This window comes from Centroberyx gerrardi, chromosome 15, assembly GCF_048128805.1.
Source record: "Centroberyx gerrardi isolate f3 chromosome 15, fCenGer3.hap1.cur.20231027, whole genome shotgun sequence".
NCBI classification, from domain to species: Eukaryota; Metazoa; Chordata; class Actinopteri; order Beryciformes; family Berycidae; genus Centroberyx; species Centroberyx gerrardi.
The window spans coordinates 21,815,110-21,838,351 of NC_136011.1; the positions used below are offsets into that span (position 1 = coordinate 21,815,110).

The following is a 23,242-nucleotide window of genomic DNA, read 5'->3' on the forward strand; positions in this document are numbered from 1 at the left end:
GTCTCCCTCTGCACAACAACACGACCAAGATGTTTCTCTTGCCATTTTTTTCAGCAACCACCTGGGCTCTCCTGGTTCTCTTTCTTGTTCTACTGTTTTTGTGAGTAGCGTCTTTCTTTCTCCCACTTTATTTTGTAATTTCTGACACTTCTGGTTGCCTATTTTGACATTTCGATAATTCGTTTAGCTGTTGTAACCATATTTGTCCCTCAAATAGCTTATTTGTAGCTTATATCTGCTGAGCATGATGATTTTCAAACAGAAATTAGGCTATATATTTTTCCCCAATTGCGTCAGCGCGGCTTGACAGGTTGTTTTTTAAGGTCCTGCTCATTAGCCTATATGCAACTACATTGCTTTTTTTTTGTCATATAGGTATGGCACTTGGCCACACAGGTTCTTCAAAAAGCTGGGAATTCCCGGACCAAGGCCCCTACCTTTTATGGGAACAATGCCATACTTTATCAAAGTAAGTGATTATAAATTGCATATGTTTTGGGTCTCCTGTTTGCCTGTTAGTGCAGTAAGGCGGTATTCTGAGACACATCCCTCTGGCTCACACAATTTGTAGACTGGAATGAAAAGCCGTTACTTGACCTCCTCCTATAAAACATTCATATGTTTGTAAGACTGGCATAACTGATTTCATGATCAGTCTTGGCGCACAGCCACAATATCGGCACGACAGCCACGCAATAAAAAGTTGGTCAATGATTTATTGATCTAAATCGATCTCCAATGCGCCTAATGTGTGATGTGCACATCACGTCATGTTTGTCATGTGGCGATGCACAGACCACCAGCATTTTACTTTAATCCGAAAGGGGCTCCCGTTGTGAAAACGAAACTCCAAACTCGCATGTGTTGTAACGGAATTTGTAAACAGACACTTTTTAATCGGAGATTTATAACACTGCTCAACTCTCAGATAGAAAGTTAACGTGAGTGCAGTCAGTGCAGAGGCCTAATTGCATATTAAGTTAACTGAGTGGAAAAGATGGAACGCACTCCTGGATTGCTGAGGTGTATTTACTGTCAATAGTTAATAAACTTGACACTGACACCAATAACACATGATTGAGAGTTATGGAGTTCTGGTTGAAGACGATCCTCCTTGCAATGGGGTCCACCTTTCCTCCCTTCTAATGATTGCCCAATGGTATTCTATTTTTAGCACCCTGATGAGGAGAGACGTTTTGCCTTTTTTAAATCCATTAAAATAAAAGTATTATTTGCACCAAGGCTACAGTTGTGCAGACGTTTTGTCATCTGAGGATGTTAAAGTTCCCTGGTTAAGGGTCATAGCCTACTTGCAGGTTTTTCTTGTTATGACAGATGTTCATCAATACTTGTTCAACTGATGTGGAGATTTGATGTAAAGAGAAAGAAAATGTTTGTTTTAGTGGAACAGGATACACCAGTCCCCCATTATAAGGCACAGTAGCCTGCTTGGTCATATTTTGCTTGCCTTACACGTGTTTATACTGGTAGGTGTTGGAACCTCTATGTGCCTCCAAACTTGACGCTTTTTTTTCTGAAATGCCTTGCAGGGACTTCTTCTTTATGACCGTGAGTGCCAGAGCAGGTACGGTGATGTCTGGGGGTAAGTTGTTGCTTAATCCTTCAGGGCGAACTACTGCTGATGATGTTGCTTGAAGTATTTAAACAACAGATTTATAAAACAGGGTCGAGGTTCTTTCTTGTTTGTTTGGAGTTGATTTAATGATTCTGTTATACTATGATAACCTCACTCCAGATAGCATTTCTGGCACGCACTTCAAGCCATAGAATTCACTTTTATTTCATATAAAGGTTAATTTTGGACTTTGATCAAATAACAATTACTATCATGCACCACATTATAATTTTACTGCATATACAGGTCAATGAACCATTTATAAGTTCAAAGTGCAGTACATTCATTGCTCATATGTAACGAGCGTACTGTTTTATACCTTATATCTTTGTTAAGATCACATATGGTATAGGCTATTTCTTGGCATCTGCATATCCCAATCAAAAAATCCCTGTAACAAACAACTAAATATTCTGAATACTGCCATGGAAGCAGAATTTGCACAGACTACAAAAACAGTGTTACATGCCTCAGTGTCTTGGTTTATAGGATATGAGCTTACAGTATGTAGGTCACTCTAAGCAAGATACAGCATGCTTGTTTATCCTGCACAAGTTCAGAATATTAATATGCATGTAGGCTAATCATAATGATAACCAATGTTTATCACAAGTTTAAAACTCCATTCAATAATCCATCGTAAATGAAAGTTAATCCCGCCACAGAAAGATTAATTTCTTTCCTCTGAAACAGTTGACAGGTAGACCTAATCCAGTTTTTTGAGTTGAGATATTATCCATCTAATTTATTTTAATAGCTAATACTTTATATCTTTGTGTTTATGTGCAGGTTGTATGATGCACGTACGCCAATGTTAATGGTGGCAGACCCTGAGCTGATTAAAGCTGTTTTTGTGAAGGAGTGCTACTCAGTGTTTACCAACCGCAGGGTAAGAGAGCAATCATACTCCAGTATGTGTTGTGTGCTTGTGTCTCCATCTTGTGGACTAGGGTTGGCTGGTGTCCCGATATTACCGTACACCAGGGTATTTGAAAAATCTCAAGGTATATTCAATACCGTGATAACATTTACAATCTGCTTTCTTTCAAAATACCACATTGTGTTTGCTATTTACTCTTGTGTAATACAGTAGCTGCAGCGCAAATTCCACTGTTATACCCTCAGGAATCGATCTTTGGGGCAACACGCGCAGCACCCACTCTGAGCTGAAGGTGAAGGAAATTAAAAAGAAATGCTACTGCACCTGTTTGGTATTTCTTTAATGTAAAGGCAGACGATATCAACAATAGAAGTATGAAGAGGGGTCAATATCACCACAGGGTGCGTTTTGTATCTTCACTGTAAATCAATCGTAGTCCTTGTCTACATTTTATATTTCCAAATTTGCTTTAAAATTTGTTGTTAGACTGAATGTGGTCAAGAATAACCCGTCCACACTGTCATGCAAAAATGCGGAGTAAGTTAATTGTATTTCATAATTTTAGAATTTAATAAGTAAGATGATATCCTCTTTTACAAGCCAAGCGTGGTCACAATCATTTGGGGTTTACTTTAAGGTGATAGTGTCTATGCTGTCATTGTCCACTCTGCCATCCATATACACCTGACAGGGTGGAGATATTAATTGTTTGTAATGTGTTGCTAAGTATGATGTGTTTGCATTAATATTATGAACTAAATATTTATATACACACACATACACAGAGTTGTGCTCATGCAGAGTTACTCCTGAGTAGGGGGTTGGGAAGTGTGAGCAGACACAGGCCAGCAACTTACAGTCCGGCCAGAGAGTGTCAGCACCAGCCTGAGACTTGACACTGGCACTGTTGTCTTTGTGGAACTCGCTGTGCAGTAGGAAGCAGATGAAACATATGAAAGCAAGACCTAGAAGACTGAACAGTAAGGCTGGGAAGACAGAGTACGCCTCGTGGAAGTCAGGTGACTTGGATTCGTAGCCACATCCTCTACTTAGTTTACAACAAGCAGTTAGGGATTCATGGTCCAGGATTATATCAGGGCAATAACACAGCTTCTGAGGCAGCTGAAAAAAGCAGGCAGTGGTTCTAGCTGAAAAGAAATTATACTAGTTAGGGTCCAAAGCATGGAAATCTATCTCTTTCCTCTATCCCATGACTAAGACTGGAGTTATATTTCGTATGTTGGCATAGCTATGGTAGGAGGTCTGGGTAATCGACACCATTCTCAGCTCTTGGTATAATTATCTTACATAATGAAGCTTATTGTTTGCTAATATAATTAGATTTCTGCACTGCCATTATTGGTTTATGTTGTGTACTATGTATTTATGCCTATGTGTAGGAACAGGAAGGTGGAGATGAGTACAGTTCTGATCAGTGTTGAGAGCAGGTGAATGCAGTATAGCCTGGTAGTTGTTTTGGAGAGTGTTCAGTGTAATGCAGATGTAATTTTTTTCATAAGACAAATAAAAAGAGCAAAAACTGTTGTGTAGTAGTGTGAAGGTACAGTATGAACCAATGTTTTTAAGTTTTTGGCCAGAAAACTAGAGATGCAGTAGTCTTGCAAAACTGCATATTTGGAGAACTAAGATTATCTGTGATTTCAATGAAGATAATCTTGAGCGGCTCCGCATACATTAGTGTTATAAGGGGTTTCATTAGTGGGGCAGACAAAATCTGTTCTCTGCTTTGGCTCTCAGAAACATTAGAGGACGTATACAACAACCGTATAAAAATCTAACATTCAGTGGTCTTTCCCTTTAATTGTCCTCATGTTCACAGGATGCTACTGCAACACTGCTGGGGCCTATGACAGATGGAGTTTCAGTAGCTAAAGACGAAAAGTGGAAAAGAATTCGAGGTACTATATCTCCGTGCTTCACCAGCGGCAGACTGAAACAGGTAATCATCATATCTGGAACTCAAACAACAAAACTGCATGCATCACTTTATGAAACATCACAGTCTCTGGGGCTGATGTGTCTCCAAAATGTGTTTAGAAATATGTGGTGACACACTGACTTGTGTTGTATTTGGTTGTGTTATATTTACTCTACAGTATGTGCTATAATATATTGTACTGTAAAAGTATATTTATGCCTCTGCGTTTAAAAGTGACCATGTACAGTTGCACTAAAGGTTAGGATAGTAGTTTGCAGAAGTGGTCTGTGTGTCTTTCCCACAAAAATAAAGTCCTGTGGACAACATAGACACAAGTGGTTTCCAGTGGCTGTCCAGCAAAGGGGTGATCCAATTTATCAGCTGTATTTTATGAGTTATGTACGACAAAATATGATTATTAGTATTATTATGTGCACCCCATGTATTCTGTATACCACTGGGAGTTGGATCATTTATTTTTTCTTTAGATAGATCTTGATAGATATATGTATGTGGAATGTGGATGTATTCTTACGCTTTCTTAATTGGTCAGTCTAACAATCTATGAACATATATCTACGTATCTATCTATCAAGATATATATTTATATATATTTATATATATATCGATATATATATCGCTTATATATATATATATATCGATATATATATCGATATATAGGTATATGTCTATGTAGATGGATATATGTAGACTATATAGAGATATATCCATATATAATAAGAGAAGAGATCCATTGAAAGAAGTTGGCACCAATGACAGAAGTAAATGTGTACAGTACATGTTTAATTTAATATCACACATTAAAGTACGCTTCTTTTTTTAAAGGTCTTTCCCATTGTAGTGCGCTATGCAGACCGACTCATTGGGAGCCTAGGACAAAGAAATTTGGATGAATCTGTCGATATTAAACAGTATGTTGCCAACCTGTTACATACAACAATGTGATTACATTGTTTTTCATGACATAACGTGGAATGCATCATTGAATTATTTCACTTCAGCATATCCAGTTTTTCACTTAACCCCCTTAGTTTTTACAGGTAAGCCACATTTCTGTTTTTCTGTCGTAGGTTCATGGCGCCCTACAGTTTAGACGTTGTGACCAGCGCATCCTTCAGCGTTGATGCAGACTCTATAAACAATCCAGATGATCCTCTTATTGTTCATCTCAAGAAGATTCTCAACTTCAAAGTGTGGCCTCTTTTTATATTAAGTATGCATTCCATTCACATCCGTTGGAAGTGGAGATCATTTGATTTCATGAGCACCTTGGCATCATTAGTAAATGCGCATTTTGGCTGAAACACTCATATAACACTTTACTCTCCTTTCAGTGGTTTTTCCCTTCACCAGCCGGCTGTTAAAGTTCTTAGACATTAGAATAATGCCAAAAGCCAGCGTGAATTTCTTCTACAACATTATCAAGAGATTTAAAGAACAGCATCATGCAGATGAATCTGTAAGCTTTTCATCTATTCCAACTGCATAGACATGAAAAAGGTTCAACATAAAAATATACTCACTAACCTTTTTCTGCTGTTCTTTACCCACACCTTCAAATGAATTCTACTGCATTTGAAAATGTTATTAATAAGCTATGTAGCAAACTTGCAAGCCAAGAATGCAACTTTATGAAGGTATGAGGGTTGAAGTGTATGCACTTTTTTCTAACTTGGATGTTGGATATTCTCTGTTCTGTCTAGAGTCAAGCAGACTTCCTGCAGCTGATGATTCAGAACGAGATCCCAGCGATACAAAATGGTGAACAGCCAAGTAAAGGTATAGTTTCATGACACTTTCATCACTATGGTAATTCATAGAGGCCTAAGTAACGGTCAAATGCTCTGAAAAGTCAACAGCACTCCGTTTCCAAAATTAGAAATGAAATTCCGGTTGTTTTGAATTGAATATGCTATTACTTTTGAATCTTGTTTGCACAAACGTTTTTGCAGTTCCACAATATAGGGTAGCAAACATAATTCAGATTTGTCTTCGCTAATAATCTATCAGAACTAAAAGGTGAAAGCGTGTGTGTCTTTATTTGGAACTTTAACAGTCAGTTAACCAATCTCCAGGCTCCTCTGATCAGATTAAAACTAGCGGAGAGAAGTCTACAATAACATAACATACAGTCACTTGCTGAAGGACAACTACTATTCCTCATGCCTATCACCTTCGGGAATAAGCACACTACACACTGTGTTCTCTTCACCACATTATTTGTAGGTGTCACATTTCATTGCTATGCTGATGATATGCGTCTGTTTGAGTAGAGTTTACCTGATGTTCATTTGTTTGGAATAATTTCACTTCATTTCACTTCATGTTGCAGGTTTAACTGATAACGAGATCCTTTCCCAGCCTTTTATTTTCATTTTGGGTGGCTATGAGACCATCAGCACCACACTGAACTACATCCTTTATAATCTGGCAACCAACCCTGATGCATTGCAGACCTTGCAGGAAGAGATAGATGCCAACCTACCAAGAGAAGTAATTCTGAATGTGATTTGTGTCTTGGTGTGTTCCTGCTGTATCTCACCGGCTCATTCCCCTGCTGTCTTAAACATGCTATAGTACAACCTGTGTTAAAGAAACCCAATGTGGACCCTCTTACTCTTAGTAACTACCGACTGATTTCTAAACTCTCCTATCTAAGGTCCTATAGAAGGTAGTCTCATACCAACTGTTATCTTTTTATGAACACCAACAACATGTTTGCAAAGTTTCAGTCTGGTTTTAGAGCCCTGCACAGCATGGAGACTGCTCTCTCTTTGGTTCTTTTAGATCTCAGTGCAGCATTTGATAACGTAGACCATGCCATCCTACTTCAACGCCTTGAACTTTGGGTGGGCGCCACAGATACCACACTCGACTGGTTCCGATCCTACCTCACTAACAGAACATTCTCTGTTGTTTTAGGAAAAGCCTCCTCACCCTCAGCTCATCTTGCATGTGGCGTTCCCCAAGGCTCAATTTTAGGCCCCATTTTATTTTCAATGTATTTGCTTCCTCTTGGGCACATTATCTGAAGGGAATGTCTCCTTTCATTGCTATGCGGATGACACGCAGCTATATCTTCCCGTCAAGCCCAGTGACCCCAGCAGCCTAACATGTCTCAGGTATTGTCTTACTGACATAAAATGTTGGCTGTCCCAAAATTTTCTCCATCTTAATGAGAGTAAATCTGAAGTTGTTTTATTTGGCCTTCCAAATGCCATCAGTCAGCTTCAGAATCACCTTGGCAGTCTATCAGCTAATGTTACATCGACTGCTAGAAATCTGGGTGTTCTGTTCAATCTAGATCTGCACTTTAAAAACCACATCAAGAACATTGTTCAGGCTTGCCTCTTCCATATGAGAACCATCTCTAAAACAAGAAGGGCACTCGGAGAGCGCAGACCTCCGCCAAGGCCAATAGTCCAGTCTTCTATGATATGCAAATGTGCAAGCGCAACCAATATACGGATCTGCTCCAAATTTTATGGGTTCTTCCTTGGCCCATGCTACACCCTTCCGCAAAGTTTCATGAAAATCGGGCCAGTAGTTTTTCCGTAATCCTGCTAACAGACAAACAAACAAACGGCACCGAATACATAACCTCCTTGGCGGAGGTAATAAGGTCATTCTTATCATTTGCAGACCTTGAGAAGGGTGATTCATGCTTTTATCTCAACCCGCTTAGACTATTGTAATTCTCTCTACTAAACCAGGGCTCTCTCTCCCATCTGCAGCTAGTACAGAACGCCGCCGCAAGACTTTTAACCAGATTTATCCTTATCTGCTTATGTTTGTGTTTGATGCCTACTCTACCTTTTGCCTCTAGGCTCCCGTTTCATATGAGGGTCTGATGGGTCTACAGTACCTGGACCAGGTGATATGTGAGTCAATGCGTTTAACTCCCACTGCACCTCGGCTTGAGAGGATGTGCAAAAAAACTGTCCAACTCAACGGCATCACCATCCCTGAAGGAACCATAGTTGGAGTCCCTGTGTTCATGCTACACAAAGACCCGCGCTACTGGAATGCACCTGAGCTCTTCAGACCAGAGAGGTATCAACAAATACATACTGCATTGTGCTGCTTTCATTCATTACACAATGAGATCCTTAGAAAGAGCCTCTTCTTCCTCCTCATCAGATGCTCGATTACAGCACAAAAGAACAACTTTGAAAAAAATGTGATGAGTTTAACATGACATTTTCATGAAATGTTCTCATTTTGTTGAGTTTACGGAGTACATTCTAGCCTACACAAGGAAAAGTTTGGTGATGTGGATGTTTCATAAATTTTACGCGGCTGTTGTGTATGTAAATGTTAATTGACCAAAATTACCCCACATTACTTTCATTTAATTAAATTTACTGTATATTGTCCCATTACTGAAACACCTGACCTACAAGCAAATAAACAGTGAAACTAAATAGGTGACAGCCAAAACACACAAAAAGCAATTTTACACATTGTCCCAATACTTTTGCCCCTGACTCATTAATACTGATTCTGGAGCATTTCCTCTTATGATAGCTTTCAGCTTGTTCTACATAGCTGTACCGTCTCAATGGGCACTTAACTATTTTAACAGTATGTGACTAGAATGTGTTCATGTGGTATGTGCGCCTGTCTGTGTTTGCAGGTTCAGTAAAGACAGTGGGGAGGAAGTGAACCCATATGTGTATCTGCCGTTTGGGCTTGGTCCTCGTAACTGTGTTGGGATGCGCTTCGCTCTCATGGTGATGAAGATGGTTCTTGTGCGTCTCCTGCAGAGTTACAATTTGGAAACCTGCAAAGACACTGTGGTAAGCCTAACAGTACACATACATTTATGTGCATTCACATTGTCACATTACTCTGTCTGTTTTGTCACTATTTTTACATCTTTTTTTCCTTTAGCTTCCTTTGGAGTTTAATGCAATGTTCCAGCCCACACAGCCAATCAAGCTGAAGTTTGTTCCCAGAGAGCAGTAACCAAGGAGGAGCATCTCTAAATACATCTTGCTTCTGAAATCCAAATACATCATTTTCACTTTGCTGACTTGTAGGTATGTATGACGACTGCTGACAGTATGGCACTCTTTAGAGTTTAAGCTTATACTATAAAACTAATTTGTGTCTTAGCCATTTGTGAATTTTCTTTAAATGGATCCGAATAACACTCCAATGTAGATGAAGCAAGGACAAGTGTATTTTATGCTACATGCATTTATAGAATGGGATTGGCTACTCCACACTGTGCTCACAACATCTAGTATCTGTTGCTACCATGAACAAAGTCAAGCGAAGAGTCATGGTATGATATCCATCAGCACAGAAACATGTCTTCACTGATGTATGTCTGTTGTGATCTCTGATCCCAGCATAATGTCTGTGTTCTTTGTGGGGTAAGAAGAGATGCGATTTCTGCTGAAATTATATAAAAGGATATAGCAGTAATTTGAATAATTGTTTTTACCATATATCTGCCTTTCCAAGTTTAATTTTATGTTTTGGCTGTTCAATCTGTCAACCTGTCGTCTTGCTTGAACCCCACACATTTTTTGTAAAACTAGATCATCACTTGTTTTGCACATGGCATTGATAGGAATCATAAGTATGAGTTGGTATCGGACAATGCAGTCTTAGTGAAGACATAATATCTGAGTAGTTACCTGTTGTAGATACATTCAGTAATTTATTTGACCAGCTAAATTTCCTGCAGTCGCATCTTCTTAAGAAGTTTGATTTTGCGATGGACAGTAAATTTACAAATATAAACAAACCTTTTACAACCTCAAAACACACATACAGCTCGTCTTTAGCTGTCACATTCTTTCATTTTACCTCAGAAAATTAGTTTAAAATTGTTTTTTTTTTAATCCAATACAATATATGTAAACAAAGTCAACTGTGGGGTGACAGTGTTGCAACACAGTGCAGCATAATTTCATTCCAGATAGGGTCTTTAAGCCAAGCGATTCAAAATAGACATTACAACTTACATAGTGAAATATTTTATGAAGAAAGAACAATTTAAATGTTAATGTATTAGTCCTCTATAGCCATTAAATAAACCGTCTGTAGCCCTATCCAAGGAAAAGGCTCAGGATTTTTAGAGGCCTGCTATTGATCACTAATCAATGTTTTTAGGACATTCAAAGAGTTTTCATGCCTGTGTTTTTGTTTTTGAGAAATTGGCACCAGCTTAAATTAAATTGGGTATAAAGGAAATTACTCTCAACTGCATACAAATAATTGTATTACTTATTCGTACCATTACAGCTATAGAAATGTATGTGATGGCAGTTGTGAGAGGAATGGATTAGCCTGTTCATTTTTCACTAGCATTGCTAATAAATTACAGGAGCCTTGTGCTTCTTTGTGTCTGGATTACACATACTGTCTATGTCTTCTCCACTCCTGTCTGTATTTTGATGTTCAGGATTCAGGCCAGGGGTTCTCAAACTTTTTCATGGACCTTTAAAATCACTAAACACCAGGGATCCCTATCTTTGCTTCAGGGACCCTCATCACTTATGAGAAAACTGTTGTTTTTAGAAATAACAGCAATATAAATTCATATAAATTAATAGACTACTACCAGTGCTACTAGGAATCAGCATCATCAACAGTACTTTTGTATGTTTTATGGAGGAGTGGGGCTTGTAAATCAAAATTATTTTACAAAAAACGTTCCCACGCAGCTATGTATCAACTACTATAATATAATTTCAGTGTTGTATTTTACCTGAGAGCCAGGAGTTGATCTGATCAGGTGTCACACAATGCACTTTACTCCCTCCCACTAAGGTCTGTGCTCCTCCCACCCCCAGGCATGTTTGGAGAGTGATGCATTTTCTTGTTCTCATGATCATTTCCTCATTCTCTCAGGGTTTATGTACAAATCTGTCTTGGTAAAACAACAAAAGCAGGATGTTTCTCTTGCCATTTCTTTCACCTACCACCCTCCTGGTTCTCTTTGTTACTCTACTGTTATTGTGAGTAGCGAGAATTCTCCCGCTTCAATTGGCAGTTTCTGTCTTCTCAAAGCACTATGTTGTCTATTTTGCAACTTGAGTTATCGTTGTTCATTAAGCTGTTGTCATATCTGTCATATCATATTCATATTTGTCTGACAAACATGTCTAACTACTGAGCATGATCATTTTTCATCGGAAAATAAATTAGATTGGGCTTCAAAACTGTCAATTTACTCTGTGTGCTCCAGAGCATATTGGCTTGACAGGTTTTTTGTTTTTATTTCCTCCATTCTGACTCATCTCATTGGCCGATGCAACAGTATTGTTTCTTTTTGTCATATAGGTATGGCATTTGGCCATATAACTTTTTCAAGAAGCTGGGAATTCCCGGACCAAGACCCCTACCTTTTGTGGGAACAATGCTATATCGTTTCAAAGTAGGCTAAGTGATCATAAATTGGATTTGTTCTCGATTCCTCATCATCATCCAAATGTCAATGTTGCACCTTTAATATGCGTGGTCGGACAGTAAAATATTTTGAGACACATCCCACAGTTAGGCTAGCTCACGCAACTTGTAGACTGGAATGAAAGGCCAGTAATACTTGATCTCTTAAAGCAGTCATAGCATTTGTTAGGCATAACTGTTTCATTACATTCGGCTCATTAATCCCAAATGTCAGCTATTTCATGAGGTCTTCTTAATTCTTGGCATTGAGGTGTAAACATAAAGTGAGTGGGATAGATGGAACACACTCCTGTGTCAGTGGGGTCCACCTGTGTTTCCTCTCTATAATTATTACCCAATGGTATTAGAAACCCTGATAAGGATGTGTTCAAAACATATCTTTTTTCAATTGGCCTAATCAAAATAAGAGTATTATTTGCACCAAGGCTACAAGTGTGCAGACACTCCTTGGTCCTTGGTTTTGCTTAAAGGATCGTATTAGCAGGTTTTTCTCATTATGACAGATGTCCATCAATACTTATACAACTAATGTGGAGATGGCCTTTTTAATGTAACAGGATACACCAGTCCCCATTATAAGGCACAGAAGCCTGCCTGGCAATATTTTGCCAGCTGTCTGCTTATGCCAAGCCTTTTGCCAAGAATATTGGGGTATTTTTTGATTCAGACCTTAACTTTGAAAAACAAATAAATTCAGTAGTTAGATCCAGTTTCTGCCATCTCAGAACAATAGCCAAAATCAAGCCCTTCCTCTTCTTTCATGACCTGGAGGAAGTTATTCATGCTTTTATTTCCTGCTGCCTTGATTATTGCAACTCCCTATATTCAGGTATCAGTCAGTCTTCTCTGTCCCGTCTGCAGCTGGTCCAAAATGCTGCTGCAAAGCTTCTTACTGGCACTAGAAAGAGAGAACATTATTTCCCCTGTCCTGGCCTCTCTTCACTGGCTTCCAGTATGACAGCTAATTGAGTTTAAGGGTTTACTGTTTGTTTTCAAGGCCCTTAATGGGTTAGCCCCCTGATATATCTCTGATCTCCTGAACCCCCAAGTGTCCTGTAGGTCTCTCAGATCATCTGACCAAAAGCTACTGGCTATTCCACAGCCCAGGCTAAAGTGTAAGGGTGATCGTGCTTTCGCGATTGCAGCCCTACTCTGGAACAGCCTCACCCATAGCATCCGAGTCGCCCCCACTGTTTACACTTTTAAATCTTGCCTCAAAACTCATCTCTACTCTTTAGCCTTTGATTCTATATGAAACTTGTTGTAGGTGGTTTGATGTATCCATTTTCTTTGTGTGCTATGTTGGTGTTCGTTTCTGCTGGTTTTATCGCTCCTTTGATCTGCTCTGTCAAGATTTGTGCAGCACCTTGGTCAACAAGTGTTGTTTTTAAGTGTGCTATATACATAAATTGAACTTGAACTTATCTACACATGTTTATACTGGTGGGTGTTGGAACCTCTATGTCCCTCCAACCTTGACACTTTTTCTGAAATGCCTTGTAGGGACTTTGTTTTATCCGAGAGTGCCAAAGCAAATATGGTGACGTCTGGGGGTAAGTTGTTGCTTAATCTTTCAGGGCGAACAACTGCTGATGATGTTGCTTGAAGTTTTTAAAGAACAGATTCATAAAACAGGGTCGAAGTTCTTTGTGTTTATTTTGAGTTCATGGTCATGCACCACATTGTTATACACAATATTTAAATTCTGACTGGTAGGATTTAAAGGTGGAAAATGACCTTTTCAAATCATTGCTATCCCTATATAAATTTACTGCATATACAGGTCAATGCACCATTTATAAATTCAAAGTTCAGTACATTCATTGCTCATATATAATGAGCATGTTTAATACCTTTGATCAAGAGCTCTGACAATCAATTGGAGAAATACAATTTTTTAGATTGTGGTGGAAGTTTTCTGTAATAAAGAGACTTGGGAGACGAGAAGTTGTCCTTCTGTTATCTTTATTGCTTGCAAGCAAGACGCAATGCCCACCCAACGAGTGTGTGAGACAAAGAGCGAAACCATGAGCTTTGTCCACCCTTCTTATAATCATGTAGTAGAAACAGCTGAGTCATGAGAAGTCCGGCACATTCTTATACTTGAAACATTTTACGATTAGGTTGCATCTGTGCAAGACCAAATCCAGTTCCAACCGGACACTCAAGGCCTTCTCTGGTCAGAAAACTTTGTTTATCTCAAACTGGTGGAGAATGGAAAATTATTGAAGACAGAGACAGCATTCAACTGGCCACTGTCTTATCTGTCTCAGGTCAGGTCAAAGGCATGAGAAATCTGCTGAACAGCAGTTTGTAAATTTCCACACAGAGATGAGCTCTCATAATAATACAAAGAGAGTACAGTACAGACATTAAAGACATATAGAATAGTATAATAGTGTAATTTCCTCCGCAGCTGTTTCTTGGCATCTGCATTTCCCAATCAGAAAATCCCATCAAAATATTCTGAATATTGTCATGGAAGCAGAACTAACACAGACTACAAAAACTAACTGTGACTAAATGTAAGTGTTTACATCCCTCAGTGTCTTCTGGTTTATAGGAGTTTACAGTATGTAGATCATCGTAAACAGTATATGGCATTTACATGTATGAAAAGTTATTCCCGCCACAAATCTGAAGGAGATTTCTTTCCTCTGAAACGATTGACAGAGCTCTGGATGCAAGGACTTTTTTTTCTTTTTTAATAGCTAATGCTTTATACTGTCTTTAGATCTTTGTGTTTTTATGCAGGTTGTTTGATGGACATAAACCAGTGTTAATGGTGGCAGACCCTGAGCTGATTAAAGCCATTTTTGTGAAGGAGTGCTACACAGTGTTTACCAACCGCAGGGTAAGAGAGCAATCATACTCCAGTATGTGTTGTGTGCTTGTGTCTCCATGTTGTGGACTAGGGTTGGCTGGTGTCCCGATATTACCGTATATACCAGGGTATTTGAAAAAAGTCAAGGTATTATATTCAGTACCTTGATAACATTTGCAATCTGTTTTCTTCTAAACTATCACATTGTGTTTTCTATTTATTAATTCTTGTGTAATACACTGCCGATAGTATTTGCAGCTTGAATTATACTTTTATGCAGCCAGGAAACAAACTTTGGGGGGTGGTCATGTGCAGCACCCACTCTGAGATGAAGGTGAAGGAAATTAAAAACAAATGTTACTGCACCTGTTTGGTATTGCATTGTTTGGTACAATGCAACGATGGAAATATGAAGAGGGGTCAGTATCTCCACAGGATATGTTTTGTGTCTTCACTGTAAATCAATCCTGATTTCATGTAAATAATGCTGCAGTTCTAATTTTTAAAAGCTCTGTTTACATAGGTCATGTTTATTATCACATATATATTATATTCATTATGCAAATTTTTTTTTACAGTCCAGTTACAGTTCAAAACATATTCACATATTATTCATATGGCCTGAAGGCAGTCCAGTGAATATTTGAACAATGACATTTGTTTTGCAAGCGTCATTGTTCAAATATTGACTGGACTGCCCTTGTCCTTACATTATGGGGCAGACAAAATCTGTTCTCTGCTTTGGCTCTCAGAAACATTAGAGGACATATAAAACTCTCCTGTATAACAATCTAACATTCGGTGGTCTTTCCCCTTAATTGTCCTCATGTTCACAGGATACTGGTAATGAGCTGCCGGGCCCTTTGGCAGATGCAATTACAGCAGCTAAAGACGAAAAGTGGAAAAGAATGCAACTATATCTCCATGCTTCACCAGCGGCAGGCTGAAACAGGTAATCATCATATCTGGATCTCAATAAACAACAAAACTGCATGCATCACTTTGTGAAGCACATACAAAAATTGCAGAGACCCTCATCACAGCTGGAGAAATCAACATAGAATGACACACATGTCTCTAGAGGTGACGTGTGTCTACAAAATGTGTTTAGAAGTATGTGGCGACACACTGACTTGTGCTGTAAACATACACAACTTTTCTGAGGGAGAATGAGCTGAGTGGCACTGAGTCATGTAAGACATTCATTGTAAGGTCCATTCATATGAAAAATTCAAACCTACTTGTGTGATAAGTAAGGCATGTCATTATATATAGTAATAAAACATATTCCTTATACATGATGTATTTACCCCCAATAATTATTGGGGATTTTGTGTCTTTGATATGTTCATGGTATCATGGCAATGACAGAAGTAAATGCGTATAGTACATGTTTGATTTGATATCACACATTAAAGTACAATGCTTCTTTTTTAAAGGTCTTTCCCATTGTAGAGCGCTATGCAGACCGACTCCTTGGGAGCCTAGGACAAAGAAATTTGGATGAATCTGTCGATATTAAAAAGTATGTTGCCAACCTGTTACATACAACCATATGATGACATTGTTCTTCATGATGGTAAATGAACATGGAATGCATCATCAAATTATTTCACTTCACCATATCCAGTTTTTCACTCTTAGTTTTTACTGGAAAGCTGCATTTCTGTTTTTCTGTCGTAGGTTCGTGGCACCCTACAGTTTAGACGTTGTGACCAACACATCCTTCAGCATTGACACAGACTCTATAAACAATCCAGATGATCCTCATATTGTTCATCTCAAGAAGATTATCAACTTCAGACGGTGGCCTTTATTAATATTATGTATGCACTCCATTCACATCTGTTGGAAGTGGAGATCATTTGATTGTATGAGCACCTTGGTATCACTAGTAAAAGCGCATTTTGGTTGAAACACTCATAAAACACTTTATTCTCCTTTCAGTGACTTTTCCCTTCACTGCCCGTCTGTTTAAGCTCTTGGATATTGGATTAATGCCCAAAGACAGCGTGAATTACTTCAACAACATTATCAAAAAATTTAAAGAGCAGCGTCATGCAGAGGAATCTGTAAGCTTTTCATCTATTCCAAGTGCATAGCATATTTTTCTGTTATTCTTTACCCACACCTTCAAATAAATTCTACTGCATTTGAAAATATTATTCATAACCTATGTAGCAAACTTGCAAGCCATGAATGCAACTTTCTGAAGGTATAAGGGTTGAAGAGTATGCACTTTTTTGTAACTTGTGTTGGATGTTGAATATTCTCTGTTCTGTCTAGAGTTGAGCAGACTTCCTGCAGCTGATGATTCAGAACGAGATCCCAGAGATACAAAGTGGTGAACAGCCAGAAGTAAAGGTATAGTTCCATGACACTTTCAAAAAATCAACAATAGATAACATAGAACATAGATTTTTAAATTTTACTGATCACCTTCAAGGCACTCACTGGATTAGCACCTAGCTGTATCTCAGACCTTTTAATTCCCTGTGAGCCAAACCGCAGCCTCAGATCATCAGGCAGGAGTCTCCTAGTCGTTCCACAGTCCAAATTAAAAAACTAAAGGCGACTGTGCCTTCTCAGTTAGAGCACCTGTACAGTGGAACAGTCTTTCTGAATGTTTATTTTATTTATTTATTCTTTTACTTCTCCTCTTAATCATTGCACCTGTTATTACAATTATTTCACTTTATTTTATTTTTGTTGCAGGTTTAACTGATAACGAGATCCTTTCCCAGGGCTTTATTTTCATCTTTGGTGGCTATGAGACCACCAGCACCACACTGAACTACATCCTTTATAATCTGGCAACCAACCCTGATGCAGGAAGAGACCTTGCAGGAAGAGATAGATGCCAACCTACCAAGAGAAGTAATTCTGCATGTGATTTGTTGCTGTTTGTGTCTTGGTGTGTTTCTTCTGTACCTATGGGCCACCTTCTCAAGCTAAAGCCCAGCTGATGTCAGACTTCCCACACACCATGCAAGCTACTCTTAGCTCAGTCTCTCTTTTTCATTGACTCGTGTATTTTTTTTTACAGGTTACAATGCATTATCAATACTTCAGCTTGGCCCCAGGTTCATGAAACAGTTTCTACACTTGAAAGATATTATCAGCTGTCAACTGTAGTTAAAAAGAGAAAATTGGAGATATAAGGTTTCTGCTACACACAGCCAGTATTTTATTTTATAGCTCTTATACTTATCTGCTTATGTTTGTGTTTGATGCCTACTCTACCTTTTGCCTCGAGGCTCCCGTTTCATATGAGGGTCTGATGGGTCTACAGTACCTGGACCAGGTGATATGTGAATCAATGCGTTTAATTCCCACTGCACCTCAGCTTGAGAGGATGTGCAAAAAAACTGTCCAACTCAACAGCATCACCATCCCTGAAGAAACCATAGTTGGAGTCCCTGTGTTCATGCTGCACAAAGACCCGCGCTACTGGAGTGCGCCTGAGCTCTTTAGACCAGAGAGGTATCAACAAATACATACTGCATTGTGTTTTTCTTTTAGCTATTACGTAATGGAATCACTGAGAAAGATGGAACAACTTTATAATAGAACAACTTTAAGAAAAATGTAACAACTTGAGTTTACCGAGTACATTCTAGGCTAGGTTTGGTTAGGTTTGGTGATGCAGAAAAAAGTGGAGGTAGGAGCGCTGCTTCGGTGCACATTGGAAAAAAATATAATAAAATGAGGTGGGTAGGGATTAAATATGTATTTACCAACAAAGAATAGATGTAAGGCACTGTCCCAAGTATATTTAAAATGCCTTTAGTTAAACACCTTGTTTAAATGAACTGTTAAAAACTCGGATGTGTTTCGGCATCATAGCCTTTGCTGTGCAGTTCTGTTTCACTCCCTAACGAAGGGTATGATGGGTATGATGGGTATGATGGGTATGGCTACCCTCCCAATGGGGACTTAACTATTTTAATAGAATGTGTCTAGTATGTGTTCATGTGGTATGTGTGCCTGTCTTTATTTGCAGGTTCAGTAAAGACAGTGGGGAGGAAGTGAACCCATATGTGTATATGCCGTTTGGGCTTGGTCCTCGTAACTGTGTTGGGATGCGCTTCGCTGTCATGGTGATGAAGATGGTTCTTGTGCGTCTCCTGCAGAGTTACAATGTGGAAACCTGCAAAGACACTGTGGTAAACCTAACAGTACACACACATTCATGTGCATTCATATTGTCACATTACTCTGTTTAGTCATGTCACTATTTTTGCATCCTTTTTTCCTTTAGCTTCCTTTGGAGTTTAATCTACTGTTCCAGCGCAAACAGCCAGTCAAGCTGAAGTTTGTACCCAGAGAGCAGTAACCAAGGAGGAGCATCTCCAAATACATCATGCTTCTGAAATCCTGTCAAATACACCATTTTGTCTTTGTTGACTTTATAATGTATGGCAACTGCTGACAGTATGGCACTGTTTAGAGTTTAAGCTTATACTGTAAAACTCATTTGTGCCTTGGCCATTTGTGAACTTTCTTTAAATGGAAATATTTTATTCACTCTGCTTCCAATCAATGAATTGCCTTCAAATTTCCATTGTATCTTGATGATTACAAACCACACGAACGCGTATCGAAGTTTTTGACCTAGATTTTGACCAGTTTTTCCTCCAGCACAGAAGAGGTTATCTCTCAATTCTACAGGCATTTACAGAATGAGGTTGGCTACTTGCATCTAATATCTGTTGCTACCATGCACAAAGGCAAGCCAAGAGTCATGGTATAATATCCATCAGCACAGAAACAAAGCCTTCTCATTATCATCTCTTCACTGATGTATGTCTGCTGTGCTCTCTGATCCCAACGTCTGTCTTCTCCGTGGGGTGAGAAGAGATGTGATTTCCTCTGAAATGATATAAAAAGATATAGCAGCAATTTGGATAATTTTATTTACTATACTATATATACGGTTCCACGTGTCATTCTATGTATTGGCTGTTCAATCTGTCTGTCTTTTCACTCTTGACCACTGACAATCAGTGGCACATAACTGTACTTATGCTTGTACACCATAGTGATTTTTGTAAAACTAGATCATCACTTACTTTGCACACGTGCAATTGATAGGAATCATAGGTGTGAGTTGGTATCAGACATAAGACAAGACATCATATCTGAGGAGTTACCTGTTTAGCATACAATTTATTTGACCATCTAAATTTCCGGTATAGTCACATCTTAAAAAGTTTGATTATGTGATGGACAGTAAATTTACAAATTTTTACAAACTCAAATATATACAACTGATGTTAAGCTGTTACATTCTTTCATTTTACCTCAGATTTTTTTCTACATATATTTAATTTTTTGGTGTTTCCGGAAGGAGCAAAGACACTAGGCCAGATATAATGGCAACAGAGCAGATGATGGAACCTTTGGAAGACGTTTCCACACATCCTCCAACAGTGTGGTGCTATTGAGACACCAAGATGACCCATTAAACTGGTGTAGCCCATCCCATTTTGCCTGTTAAGATAGGGAGAAAAACAGTAAATCAGAGGAACTTGCATAGTGAAATACTTTATGAAGGAAGAACTGTTTAAATGTTAATGTATCTGTCCTCTATAGCCATTAAAGAAACTGTCTGTAGCCCTGTCCAAGGAAAAGGCCAGAAAATATAGACTACTACCAGTGCTACTACAAATCATCATCACTTTTGTACTTTTTGTGGTGGGGCGGGGCTTGTCTGTCCAAAGTATTTTAGAAACATTCCCACAGCTATGTATCAGCCAATATAATTTTATTGTTGTATTTTACCTGATCGGGTGTCACACAATGCACTTTACTCTCTCCCACTAAGGTCTGTGCTCCTCCCACCCCAAGGCGTGTTTAGAGGGAAGGAAATTTGTTGCTTGTTATTAAAGCCCAATTTCCTCATTTTCTCGGGATTTGTGCACAAGTCTCTCTCGGCACAACAGCACAAGCCAGGATGTTTGTCTTGCCTTTTTTTTCAGCAGCCACCTGGACTCTCCTGGTTCTCTGTGTTACTCTACTGTTATTGTGAGTAGTTTCTTTAACGAAGCTGTAGTTAGCTCCCGATTCGTACCTCCCTATTCGCGGCTAGTGATGTGCGACCGGGAACGAGTCGATTTTTTCGAACATACTTTTTTTAATGACAAACTGGGAATACTTTGTTACCACTGGTACTGTGACATGTTTATTGATCGAAAACAATGTATTTGTAATTTGTAATCTATTCAGTACTATGCCATATAGACTATATCAAGAAATATCCCCCTGTATAGGATTCAGTCTGGCCCGAATGTATTTTCACACTCAAAACCGATCTCAAAAATGGCTCTACAGCCTTTCTCAGGCCAGCTTTTCACAGTTTAAATCACCTTTGGCCACCCAAAACACGCATGTTATATACTAAACAGGACATATCTGATTATGCTGTCTAGAGTCTGGCCCAAAGTCATTTTCATGGTCTAATGGACAGCTGAAAAGCCAGCTCCTTATTTGCATTTAAACACTTAGAAAAATGACGGCTGAGACTCGGGTCTCAATTCATTCACTCTCAAGCATATGTCTAACTACTGAGCAACATCATTTTCAAATGGAAAATAAATTTGATTTAGCTTCAAAACAGTCATTTTAGGGTGTGTGCTTCAAAGCGTATTGGCTTGACAGATTCTTTTTTAGGTCCTGAATTGCAACATGGGTAATTCCTTCTTTTTGTCATATAGGTATGGCATTTGGCCATATAACTTTTTCAAAAAGCTGGGAATTTCCGGACCAAGACCCCTACCTTTTATGGGAACAACACTATACACTTTCAAAGTAAGTGATCGTAAATTTCCATTTCATATTCTCCTCCAAATGTCAATGTTGCATGTTAGTAGCTGGCTTGTAGACTGGAATAAAATGCCAACACTTTACACGACCTCTTATAAAACACAACTGTTTTATGACAGGGCAGCTCATTAATCCCAAATGTCACCTATTTCATGAGGTCTTTTTAATTTTGGACATTGAGGTGTCAACATTAAGTGAGTGGGATAGATGGAACACATTCCTGGATTGTTGAAGTGTGTTTGTATACTGTAAATAGTTCATAGACTTGACTCTCTGACACAAATAATACATGATTGAGAGTTATGGAGTTCTGACTGAAGACAATCCTCCTTGCAATGTTTCCTGTGTTTCTTCCCCTCTATTGGGTAATAATTACCCAATGGTATTCTATTCTTAAGACCCTGATCAGGACATGTTTATCAAATAAATACATCCATTTAAACCCATTAAAATAAGAGTTTCATTTGCACCAAGGCTACAGGTGTGCAGACGTTTTGTCATCTGAGGATGTTAAAGTTCCCTGGTTGTGCTTAAAGGGTCATACTAGCAGGTTTTTCTTGTTATGACAGATGTTCATCAATAGTTGTTCAACTGATGTGGAGATTTGATGTAAAGTGAAAGAAAATGTCCCTTTTACTATAACAGGATACACCAGTCCTTATAAGGCACAGTAGCCTGCTTGGTCATATTTTTCTTGCCTTATCTACACTTTATGTTTACTTTAATAGCTGTTGGCATCTCTACGTCACTGTAACCTTTGACACTTCTTTCTGAAATGCCTTGTAGGGACTTCTAAATTCTGACCGTGAGTGCCAAAGCAAGTACGGTGATGTCTGGGGGTAAGTGGTTACTTAATGCTTCAGGGCCAATTACTGCAGATTACGCTGCTTGAAGTATTTAAAGACCAGATTCATAAAACAGGGTCGAAGTTCCTTCTTGTTTATCTGTTTGTTTGGAGTTAATTTTATGATTCTTTTATGCTACGATAACTTCACTCTAGATAGCATTTCTGGCATGCTCTTCAAGCCACAAAATTAACTTATATTTCAAGTGAATGTTAATTTTGGGACCTTGATAAAATATCAATCATGGTCATGCACCACATTGTAATAAACAGTTATACACAGTATAAATTCTTACAAGTAGGATTTAAAGGTGGAAAATTACCTTTTCAGATCATTCCTGTCCCTAATAATAATAATAATATAATTTTACTGCATATACTTAAAGGATAAGGCTGGTGTTTTTTAATGCATTGCTTACCGTCAACAAATCCTATGAAAATAACAAAATCAGCAATGATTTTGTTTTGCCAACAAGCCTCGTCCATGTAGCCGGTGCCCAATGAAGCCATGTCCCAGCAGCCATAGAACTCCATTGTATTAAAAAAACTATTAAAAACACGTCAATGACGTCGATGCACCGGACCAGCCGACTTTTTCCTCAAACAACGGCTGTAAACAAAAGCCGGCTCTAAACACGTTTGCGATCTCAGGAAAGTAGTTCCGTAGCACCGAAAATAGTCCCCGGCGTAATGAAGAATTTGTTCCCGTTTGAATTTGATTTGGTAATAACTACAACAGCCTGACTTTTCGTGGTAACAGTTAACGATTTTTAAAATTGAAACTATGTCTCTGTGAGCTGTATTTCAAGGTTTTTAGCTTACAATTGGAGCCAATGACTTCCGGGTTG

The 23,242-nt window shown here is 38.6% G+C and overlaps 2 protein-coding genes and 1 pseudogene across 5 annotated transcripts in view; all 3 read left to right on the top strand.

Annotated features, from left to right (window-relative positions):
• LOC139911097 (cytochrome P450 3A30-like) lies at window positions 1–14,727 on the top strand. Of its 3 annotated transcripts, none has more exons than XR_013507208.1 (14): window positions 1–100; window positions 376–469; window positions 1,551–1,603; window positions 2,426–2,525; window positions 4,357–4,476; window positions 5,302–5,387; window positions 5,547–5,689; window positions 5,811–5,935; window positions 6,180–6,255; window positions 6,809–6,969; window positions 8,303–8,529; window positions 9,113–9,275; window positions 9,370–9,518; window positions 14,636–14,727. XR_013507208.1 is itself a non-coding variant. In XM_071898589.2 (13 exons), the coding sequence occupies exons 1-13, from the start codon at window positions 30–32 to the stop codon at window positions 9,442–9,444; spliced, it is 1,494 nt and encodes a 497-aa protein (XP_071754690.2). In that variant the 5' UTR covers window positions 1–29; the 3' UTR covers window positions 9,445–10,242. The 3 variants fall into 3 exon arrangements, 1 of the variants encoding a protein (XP_071754690.2); XR_013507209.1 differs by lacking the exon at window positions 14,636–14,727 and adding an exon at window positions 13,405–13,522; XM_071898589.2 differs by lacking the exon at window positions 14,636–14,727 and having other exon boundaries at window positions 9,370–10,242.
• On the top strand, window positions 9,838–20,629 carry LOC139911100 (cytochrome P450 3A56-like; annotated as a pseudogene). The gene is made up of 14 exons (XR_013507204.1): window positions 9,838–9,857; window positions 11,776–11,869; window positions 13,405–13,454; window positions 14,656–14,755; window positions 15,562–15,677; window positions 16,165–16,250; window positions 16,409–16,551; window positions 16,673–16,797; window positions 17,012–17,076; window positions 17,251–17,267; window positions 17,441–17,602; window positions 17,982–18,208; window positions 18,729–18,891; window positions 18,987–20,629. The product of XR_013507204.1 is annotated as a cytochrome P450 3A56-like (transcript).
• LOC139911098 (cytochrome P450 3A56-like) overlaps window positions 20,629–23,242 on the top strand; it is a 13,873-nt gene continuing 11,259 nt past the window's right edge. The window contains exons 1-3 of the mRNA XM_071898590.2: window positions 20,629–20,752; window positions 21,442–21,535; window positions 22,337–22,389. Coding sequence (XP_071754691.2) covers window positions 20,682–20,752; window positions 21,442–21,535; window positions 22,337–22,389 — 218 coding nt within the window. The 5' untranslated portion in view covers window positions 20,629–20,681. The remainder of the gene's footprint in view (window positions 20,753–21,441; window positions 21,536–22,336; window positions 22,390–23,242) is intronic.

What these genes read in the sequence shown, in the direction of transcription:
- LOC139911097 (XM_071898589.2), top strand. Translation starts at nt 30, where the DNA reads ATGTTTCTCTTGCCATTTTTTTCAGCAACCACCTGGGCTCTCCTGGTT. An exon ending in CAGTGTTTACCAACCGCAGG is followed by an intron (nt 2,526 to 4,356) that starts GTAAGAGAGCAA and finishes TCATGTTCACAG; the next exon opens with GATGCTACTGCAACACTGCT. An exon ending in ATGCCAACCTACCAAGAGAA is followed by an intron (nt 6,970 to 8,302) that starts GTAATTCTGAAT and finishes TTTTGCCTCTAG; the next exon opens with GCTCCCGTTTCATATGAGGG.